This window comes from Anabas testudineus, chromosome 12 (genome assembly GCF_900324465.2).
Source record: "Anabas testudineus chromosome 12, fAnaTes1.2, whole genome shotgun sequence".
NCBI lineage: Eukaryota > Metazoa > Chordata > Actinopteri > Anabantiformes > Anabantidae > Anabas > Anabas testudineus.
In genome coordinates, this window is record NC_046621.1 from 13,222,469 (window position 1) to 13,233,224 (window position 10,756).

General features: G+C 40.8%; 1 protein-coding gene across 2 annotated transcripts in view; it reads left to right on the forward strand.

Moving 5' to 3' along the window:
• nkx2.2a (NK2 homeobox 2a) overlaps positions 1 to 10,139 on the forward strand; it is a 10,232-nt gene extending 93 nt beyond the window's left edge. The window contains exons 1-3 of one of the 2 annotated variants that reach the window (XM_026355902.1): positions 1 to 678; positions 1,371 to 1,679; positions 9,417 to 10,139. The exon at positions 1 to 678 is cut by the window's left edge and continues 93 nt beyond it. In XM_026355902.1, the coding sequence (XP_026211687.1) occupies positions 414 to 678; positions 1,371 to 1,679; positions 9,417 to 9,607 (765 nt within the window). In that variant the 5' untranslated portion in view covers positions 1 to 413 and the 3' untranslated portion in view covers positions 9,608 to 10,139. Of the gene's footprint in view, positions 679 to 1,370; positions 2,360 to 9,416 lie in introns of those variants that run through there. The other variant, XM_026355901.1, reaches the window with a different exon arrangement.
• Positions 10,140 to 10,756: the final 617 nt, after the last annotated feature.

Here is a 10,756-nt window from a genome sequence, read left to right on the forward strand (position 1 = left end):
CGTGGCCAACCTTTCGCGTTTTTTAATGCTTTTTCACTGCAGGTTCATGTGTTGAGACCAACCTTATATGGACTGATCGGACAAGGTAATGGCTTATTTCCCTCTAGCACCCAGCAGTAGCACAGTATCCATGAGCCACATATAGCACTTCAGCCACTTTGGCATCCTTCCTGGACTTACAGAGACTGAATCCGCTGCTTTCTTTGCTCAGGCAATGGTTTTCCACAGTGGCTGCTCTGACTGTACTTCAGCGTAGAGCGACTCTTACTCATTCACTTTTTTCCTGAAACATCGCCTCTGCTTTTTTTTTTTTTTTTTTTTTGTTGTTGTTTGTTTGTTTGTTTCAAAACAGCCGGATTGTCCGAAAAGCTGCTGCAGCAACTTTTCCCTGCATATTTCCCCCCCACCAGAATATGTCGTTGACCAACACAAAGACGGGCTTTTCTGTAAAGGACATTTTGGACCTTCCTGACACAAATGACGAAGAGGGATCTATCACCGGAGCGGAGGAAGACACGGAGGGAACGGAGACCGCGTCCACGACAAAAACCACTGGAGTTTTGGTGCAAAGTCCTCTAGAAAACGTTCAAAATCTGCCTTTAAAGAACCCCTTTTATGACAGTAGTGACAATCCTTACACACGATGGCTTGCTACTACGGACAGTATTCAATATTCATGTAAGTAGAGTCTGTGCATCTTTGTTGATCTTGTTGATGGTGACTACTGTGAAATGTTGAAGCTTTGCGGTTACATTAAGCTATAATTGATGGCATGCAGCCTCCGATTCCACCCTAACTATGCCCTTGGGTGGCGTGCACCGTTCATCTTTATGCACCGCACACTGCTGAGCTCGCCCCGAATCGTTTACAGCTCCACAGCAAAATGCGCGCATTGTTTGGGCTCCCAGTATTTTTGCGTTGGGAGGATTTGATCGATAAGGCACCGTGGAAAAGCAAGGTCTGCATGTTATTTAGAGCAGAAGCACGGTGTGCCATGTAGGGCTGCATTCACTGGGGGATTTAGAGGGAGACAATGCTCATTTTAATGCTTCACTGACTCGCCCTGCTTGTCGAGGTTTAGGGCTGAAGAATTTTTTTTTCCCACTTCAAAAATGACACTAAATAGTTAATACTTGTTAATACTTGTTAAAAGACTCTTGCTTTTCATACTTTTTTCGTATTTATGTTTTATTAACATCTGCAGTCAAGTGCTCCATCATTATTATTCTTATTACGCAGGAGCACAATTCATCGCCGACGCGTCCAAACTTTTCCAAATTGCTGATTACATGCTCTGTGTGCTTGTGATAAATGTCTCAGAACTTCACAACATAACATTTTGACAGTGTTTCTCCCGTTTCTTGCCGCAGTGCACGGTCTATCGGCCAGCTCACAGGACTCGGCCAAATCCCCGGAGCCGTCCGCGGACGACGAATCGCCGGACAACGACAAGGAAACTTCCAGCAGCGGCGGCAGCGACTCCGGCAAGAAACGGAAAAGGAGGGTGTTATTTTCCAAGGCGCAGACCTACGAGCTGGAGCGCCGCTTCAGGCAGCAGAGGTACCTGTCCGCCCCGGAGAGGGAGCACCTAGCCAGCCTGATCCGCCTCACCCCGACCCAAGTGAAGATCTGGTTCCAGAACCACCGGTATAAGATGAAGAGAGCCCGGGCCGAGAAAGGTATGGAAGTGACCCATCTCCCTTCTCCCAGGCGGGTGGCCGTGCCCGTCTTAGTCAGGGATGGAAAGCCTTGTCACACTCTTAAAGCTCAGGACTTGGCGGCCACTTTTCAGGCCGGGATCCCCTTCTCGGCTTATAGTGCCCAGTCACTCCAACACATGCAGTATAACGCGCAGTACAGCGCCGCGGCCACGCCACAGTTCCCCACAGCACATCACTTGGTGCAAACGCAACAGTGGACTTGGTGAGACACATTATAGAGACTTGACTTGGAGGCACGATAGGGAGTTTCATCACAATGCAGAGAGAGAGAAAGAGAGAAAGAAAAAAACAAAACAAAAAACAAAAAGACTTTTCATTTTTGCAGCTTGACTCATATATATACTACCATTTTTATTCGGGGCTCATGTGTGCGCCGTGTTTACATGTTTTCGTTAAGAGAACTGGGTCCAAACTTCTCCCTCATAGATTTTATTGAGAATGTCAATGCTCCTCTTGTGAATTTTTTGTAAAGTATGTTGTGTGTTGGTTGTAGAGATGTTTTCCTCTTCTTTTTTTTTTTTTCTTTTGTCCCTTCGTGTTATTATCAGCACGTACGAACCACTTTATAATTATAGAAATTTTAATTTCTTGCTTCTTTTATGGACCGAAAAATATTTATGGCCATGAATAAACACTGGCAACTTTTCAGCTATTTTCCTTTTGTTTTTATTTCCTGTAAATATTTTGTGCCAAATGTTTGCAACCTAGAGAACTATCGGGGGGGGGGGGGGGGGGGGCGTAAATCTCAAGTTCGGCTTATAAATAAATATATATATGTATCTATATTTCCAAATTTAAAAAAAATGAGGCGGTGACTTTTGGCTAAACGTTATGACTGCAGTGTCAGATCCCACATGTAAATAACAGTGCAGCCGCGCGATGATGGCTAAATATCCTAAATTTTTATAAATTTTTTTAAATAAAATGCTGTGTTTCTGAAACGAGGTTTTGTTTCGATTTGATCATCTTTGAAAAGACATCACTAAATATCAACATGGACGGCGAGTAGCCAAACACTATATTGTGGCACAGAATGGGGCTTGACTATGGGAATAAACCTCCAGAGCACTTCAGTCCTTTCTTTTTAGGCAAATTTAATCCGGAGAATATTTTTTCTGAATCCGAAAACCTCACTAATAAAGAGCCTAAAGTCACTTGTGAAATGGGACTAAAATCCACTCACTTAATATAAGAGGGGTTCTCCACATAAGAAGCTTTTCAGTCAAAAGCTCTCCTTTTTGTCAGCATCCACAACCACTCCCGGCCTGGGTTGTAAAGTGGAGACTGTGGAGGGGGAGAAAAAAAAAAAAAACGTTTAATGCAATAAATGTTTTGTTATCTTGTTAAGCGCTAACTGCAAATAGAGCAGGAATAATCAATGTCTCACCAGCCTTCTTTGTTTAACCACGGCCAGCGGTTAAGTCAAATGCGCGCCGCATCCAGGGGCTTTAACCACCCAATAAAGTTATTTTTATGTGATCACATAACGTGGTAGCCTTAAAAATATCCTTTGCCATTTTCCACACCGTGCTCTTTAAGGTGGAACCGAAACGAGCGCAAATGGCTCCCAAGTGATCCGCAGAGCGCGCACTGCGGATTATCAGGCTCCAGTCAATATCTTGGGTAAATATGATAACCTAGTAGAAAAATCTATGCATTTTGTTTGTCCCGGGACAAAAATCTCACAACAGATGTTAGAGTCGCCCCTATCATCACTGAACAAACAACTAAATTGGACAGATTTGCTAATTATTTACAGAATTGAGTCTCAAGGGGCTACTGCTTTTGTGGGCGACACAGATTCAATTTGTCCCTGACAGAGAGGTTTTTGTGTTTCACCACTGGTTGAGCTTGTAGGTCAAATAAATCAGCAGCTTGTATATAGTATTTTTTTTTTTTTTAATGGGTAAAGAAACGGGAAACGCGACATAAGCAGCGCTGCTTGTAGTTCACCAATAATCGCTTATACTAGAGTTATTATGGGGAAGTGATGTGAGGAGAAATATGATGTGAGATGCAGAGCGCGTTAGGAGAATTATAGAGTGAGCTGATAAATGGCTGTGATAAAGGAGTGGCTGTCTGTGATTGGATTTTAGTGAACTCTGGCTGTTTTCTTTCAAATGAAACTCAAACCCAACTAGTTCGAACAACAATAACAATTTCCAGAGGCACATGTAAAAGCTCTTTGCCCTCAGATTTCCCCTCTGTGATGAGGCAGTTTTTGTGACTCCATCATTGCATAATACAGTACACGACACAGCACGGAGACAAAAGCCCAGGGCCTGGTTTTGCAGGATGTTAGAGGCGTGCATGTTAAGCAGCAGGAGTGAGGATACAGACAGTGCAGATAGAGAGACTGACAGAGTGTGTTGGTGCTGTTCAGAGTCAGGGAGATGTATCCTTGGGCTTTTTGTCCTGCCTGTCACTTGGTGCCATTGTGATCTTTGCTGCACACGTTGTATCCCATATGGGCAGCTGGGCTCGGACAAGGAGAAAAGGATCTCTTACAAACCCCAAATTGTATCAAGCTTTCAAATAAAGCATTGTTGTCTCTCAAAGAAAAACGAATTAAAAATTCGTGCCATATCTATTCTGGTCAAAAAAAAAGGGCCCATTCACAGATAACAGGGAGTCCTTCTTCCTTGATAGAGCTATGCCAACAACAGCCCTCTCATTTCTCCTTTCCCTCTATTTCCAAAGTGAAAGGCTGATTATTGTCTGTCTCCAAAAAAAAAAAAAAAAAAAAGTGGCTCGTTACAGCGCAAAAAAACTATTTTAATACTTGACAGTGTTCTTCCTTGTTTGCTTTGAGTCCTGCTGGAATGCGTGGGCCTGTTTCTAAATAGGCACATGGAAAAATATTTCACACCACTCGCTCCCAGCTGAGAGTTCGTTTAAAGGACTTCCCGCGTCAGGTGTAGGAACGGGCAGCTTAACGCATTGTGCACCGTTGAAATATTGGACTGCACCAAACCTATTTGCTGGATTTTGCTCCATTCTAGTCGTCGTGTTTCGCAGCAATTACAGAACTATGCAAAATAGACCAATTGATTAATCTAAGACGTAAATTCGGAAGCTGCTATTTGCATACTAATTTTATTATGTATCCAGCGATGGGAGAGATGCTGTGGGATGCAGATGTTTTCCATGGGAACAAAAAACTGGGATATTGGCAGGTGTTCGCTGAACCGATGCGCCAAGATTCACTGACGTTGTTAAATCTGGAAAGAGTCGCATGAGATGAGAGAGAAGTTGTATTTCTAAAAAGCCATTTTTATTCTGAATTATATTTCAAAATATTTTTCTTATTATGCTTTTTATTTTTAGGACAAATGTTACGTCCAAATTATACAAATATAAACGACATTTACTCAACTCAAATCTTTTCTTTGTTGTGTTGTTCTCCCCAAACTGAAACAAAATAAAAAAGGTTAGGTGTGTAAAAGCCCTTGTGGTGAACTTCTACGGGGAACAGTTTTCGCTTTGCACCCTTTATTGTCATTAACGCACCAGAAAAAAAAAAAAAAAAAAAACCCACTACCCCTCTACCAGCTCAGCAACAGGGTCAGATTTATCGGAAATTGCATTTGGCTGCTTGAAGGGATAAAGCAGTGCGACATTAAAACAAGCAGCTTGGCGTGCAGCATAGTTCAACCTGCGTGGATAACACTATTATATACCTTGGAATACAATACTTGAGGAAATGTGCACTTGGGACACCGTGGATCTTCGTCATCCTGCCCATTTGAACCTCGACATGAATCATTTCTCTATCACGCACATCACGGCCAAATAAACGAGGATTTCAAAGCTATAATAAGCGGCGCTTCTCATTTAAAGGAAGCTATCTGGATTTTATTGCCTTAAAGGAGATCCAGATTAGATTCGCCACAGTGAAGATATTAAAGAGAGAGAGGGAGAGAGAGAGAGAGAGAGGGAGTGAGAAGCAAGCAGGGGTAGAAATAGATGCGCCGAGCAGCCACAAGATGGAAGCAGAGGTCTTCGGTTGGCGTCACGCAGCGTTTACCTGCAAATGTCTAACAGTCCAACTCCATCTGAGTCCATCACTACAAATTACTGCAACTAAATCATGTTCCAACTGCTGAAATTAACGTGTTTTTTTTTTTCTTCTCTTCCCTTTAATGGCCAACACATCGCAGCAAACTTGACTGTCTTTTTAAGTGCATGATTACAGTTTATAACATTGTTATGGATCTTGAGAGCATAATCATATCACTCTTGAAAGCAAACTAGATTCCAGCGTAAACAGTCCACAGGCAATTAGCACCGTTTCCGTTTTATGCCTAGGGAGAGAGTGGGAGACACATCCAGAGAGAGAGAGAGAGAGAGAGAGAGACAGAGAGAGAGAGACAGAGAGAGAGAGAGACTGCGCGTTTCCACGGTGTGGCGCAATAGGACAGAGGGACAAATATGGTGCAGATGTATTATTTCAGTGAAAATGAACAATGGAGTTGAAGTGAGTTTTTTTAAGGAGACTTAACTTAGTCAGTATCGTTCACAACAAAGAAAAACTGAATCCTCTCTGTTATTTCTACCTTAAAAATGGTCAAATAAAGCAGTTTGTTCTGTAAAATGTGTCACATCTAACTGAAGTTACAGCAAATATCAAAAGTCAAACAGCAGGCCTGTGAGGATAAATGAACAAAACAAAAATGACTTTCCTCACTCGTGTTATAAATCACGTCCTGCAGCTATGTGAACTTACTTTAAAAGGCTTCATAAGTGCCTGAACGCAATCATTTCCTCTCTCGGCGAAGAAATATGCAAAGCGCTGCAAAATGGGTCAAATGACGTCAAATAAAAGCCTACCATCGTTATGCACCTGCTCAGTTCAGCATCAGTAAGTTTGCACCTGTAGGGGGCCTCATTGGGTTAGAAAGATGCACCAGCAGGAGGTGGAGGAGTGCTGAACATGATGGAAGAATGAAAAGAAGTGCTAATCTGCAAGACTTCTGGGCACTTAAATGAAGCTGGTGTGGGGGAAAGAATACAGAGAATGATAAAGCAGCATGAAACTAACATTCCTACCTATCACATCCAGACACTAATATGTGAAATTAGTATGTGTATGTCACAAGACAAAGATGGACATGACATCATATCATGTCAATATAAAGGCCAACCAACTTTTAGTGTGAACTTGAGCATGTGAGTATTTGTGCAGGTGGCAGGGTGGAGTTATTAGGGGGGCACCCGCGTCTCGTGAGCCAGAGCAAATCTTTACTCAGTGGGACAGAGCGTCTGCAGAGTATTGTTCCGATCAGCCTCCCATCTGCATGAGAAGAACCTGGTGAGCTGGGAGCCGACTGACACACACACACACACACACACACACACACACACACATATACAGGCACGCACGCCAGCATCTGGGGGTTAAATAAGGAAGAAACAGAAGAGCTGCTGTGAAGCTGAAGGAAAAAGAACATTTTCCTGCAGCATGGTCCGGCTTCTGTCATGTTGTATATTATATACATATGATATATATATTTTGTAATCTGTCCTAAAGGATACTCATTGTTTGGAGAAACAAATTAGAGAAAGTCTAGGTGCAGCAGATGAACAAGTCTATTTGTTTCATGACAGATTAGGAAATAAAGTCACATAGTGTTTCATTGTAAATTCCATACTTCATATGTTCAAATTGTGGAATAACTGCTCACTAATAAACCCCTCGATCTGCTCATGATTTCTGTCCTTGTCTGTTGTCATCCTAAACTATTCTAAACATTCTTGACATTCATTCAACACATCATCTGGAAAATAGGTAAATAAATACAAGGAAAGGAGAAAAATATGACTGAAATTGAACAGTCTGGTAAAAGCTTGTGCCGTGCAACATTAAACCTCACATTGTATATGAAATAAACATCCTGACAACATTGTTTTATGCAGTTTGCTCTGCAGCTACTTGCTGTGTTACGTTATGACTCTTGCTTTTAGCTCCTTTCTCTTATCAGCTGTGACAAAATTGTTGGTTCACATGCTTGAAAACATGGCTGAGAGGAAACGTAGACCCCATTTGCTCAAGTGTCCTTGTCACCGTGTAAGGTCATGTTCACAAACTTCTTTTGTCAGAAGTGTAAGTAGATGCAGGGGATTTTAAAATCTTTTTTTTTATTCAGTCTGACTGTGAGGTAAAGCTGAGGAAGGACTGAGCAACACACTGTCAAAAATCCACCGTGGCATTTTTCTGAATACTTACATTCTAAAAGTAAGATTTAACATTTAACACAGTCGGTGAACTCCATCTTCAGTGTGAAGTGCCTCACACTGAAATAAATGGATGTGTATTTCAATCCTCAGACAAGACAAAGCACGCAGCGGTGTTTTGCTGCGGGAGTCGCTGAAAGTGCAGTTCTTAAACTGTGGTTCTAGTAGGTTTAAAGTAGTGCAGCTGACCAGCAGCCAGACCGGAGTCATGTTTGTGAAAAAGGAGGGCGCGTCAAGGTTCTTGACTTTGCTAAATGTTGAGATTAGGAGAATAGCAGAGTCTGCAGAGACACAAGGAGACTGTCAGGCTGGTCTGGCAGAGAGCTCAGACACAGGAAGCTTCTTCACCCACTTACTTCACTCTTACTTCACTAAATCTGTTACTAATACACTCTTAAGTAAAAATGAGATCTGCACGATGAATCAAATACACAAATGTGGACTTATAATACATAGAGTGATCATAATAAAGGGATGCGTGTGTTAATATTTGGAAACTCCCTCCATAGCAGGTTTATCAGTGGTATAAGAAACGTGGACAGTGGATTTCATAACTACATGCAAAACAGTCCTTTCTCTGTGCACGTCATTCATTTACAGTGGTTGTAACATTTATTTCTCTAACATTTATTTCTCTAACAGTCTGACAAAAGAATCCACCAGTTAGTCTGAGAAAGAAAAAAATCTGTCACATTGCATTGTTCCTATAATAATTTCATCGCTGCACACAAAGCAGTGCTGAATAACAAGCTCTTCAGTGCTTAAGAAAGCAATGTAGGATTAGATATTTTGTCAAACATAATGGAGTAGTTCAAAAAAAGTGATATCATAGCACTACAAATAAAAAAAAGATTGTTTAAACAGCAATGAAAGAAACTGTAAATATAACAAATAATTGAAATTGATTCATTTTAAGTTCCAGTTCCTCTTATGGTTAGAAAACACGCTGGCTCATATCCAGCCACACCAGGCTGATGGTATTTTCAGTGGGCATCATGTTTGGGACACATTTTGCATTGAACTCAAACACTGGTGGACATCAGCAACCAAAGGCCCATTGTCCGCTGTTTATGAGAACTGTTAATTGAGCTGTTTGTTTTCACTAAGAGATTTGTAGCATTTTAGACGTGACTTAGAGTCAAAACTTAAAAAAAAACCCTCACGTTTAATTAAACTAAATTCACATGAACACACATATGATTTATGTGAAATTGCTTCCCTTTTGTATCACACAGTGATTTTGTTCTGTTCACGAAAACATGGCCAATATACACATGTCAGATAATTTAAATGTATGGACTAATGAACATTTTCTATCATGCATGACAATTATTTGGAGTCCTTTGTCCTCCTGCATTTCAGAGTTCTTCTATTAAAACTTGTGCTTCTGTGTTATGATATTCAAATTTCCATATGGTCTCATTTCCCTTTGTCTTCTCTTTTTTCAATGTTCCACTTTAGGACTTGAATTGTCTTGTGTAAAACCCACAGTCCGCTGCAGTCAGATGGGCTGGATGGGGTACAGCACCAACAATCAGGTTCCCAGAGTTGAGTGTTTATGCCTTTCACTTAATGGATTGTCTCACCATCTTCAGAGGATGAACATGAGGTGCTTGAGATGCCAGCACTGCAAATGGATCCTGGGGCTTTGAGCCTCGATAACGACCGGCCGTCATCTGTTTCAGACATGCTTCAATCAGCACACGTGATGATCAAAGAGCAACAACGTGGCAGCACTGCGTTGCCTAATTAACTTCCTGTTTAAAGAGGATGCAAAATATGTGTAGCGAGTTGTGCCTGTCGTGCGTTTGTGCACTTGTGTGCTGTGGTTAATTTATACTGTGTTTCCAAGCTGTTCTGGATGTGAAATAAATACACGAGCTTTTTTACAGTTTTTGTTTTTCGTGGTCTTAGATTCAACATTTCAATGTGACAGAGCAAAGCATCATCTGACTTTATTGTGTCGTGCATCACATTCAGTCTTTCATGCTCTGTTGAGACTGAAGCAATAATCATCAGCGGCAGCAAAAGGGGGACCATATCTCTAATTCATATTCTCTCTTTGATGGCCACAAATCAAATGAAAGCAGTTTTAAAATTAACATCGTTTAACCCCACTTTGTGTTTATCATCACTTATTCCCAGTCTATCCTACTCATGGCCCCCAGTTAATGTTTTCCTTAGCGTTTGAGTCTTTGACAGTTTCAACATGCATATGTGTGTGTTCATTTCACATCATGTGTTCCTGTGTACTGTGCTTTGTGTATAGTTTTTTGTTGTTTTTTACAATTTATTTATTAACATTTAAATGATCTTGTTTTTTCAATTTCTCTGTACAGCAATTTCACCAGAGTTTGTCATTTTAAAATGTACTGGACTGTAAATAAAATGATCCTCTGCAATAACATAACTCTCACCATTAAATTCATTTTATTTCTGGAGATTCAAAAAGAAGCTGCTAAATCACAACGTTTTACCTTATGACGGCAATAAAATTACTGAACACATCAACATTATGGAGCACAGTATGTATCTGACAACAGTTCTCAAAAAACATCTACGGTATTAAGAACCAACACTCACATATTATTAATATACTCACTTCAGTTTGTCAGTATGTCTTTAATTGTGATACTAAGATACATCAGACAGGTTCAATGTTTTATTGTGGGGCTGAAATGGGCATATGCTTACAGTATTTACTTTATGTATTTCTGTGTTTTTATATTGTGGTATTACTATATTTAAGTGCAGTGTATATGTCAGATACAGTATGTGTTCATCTGTAATAAGATGTACAA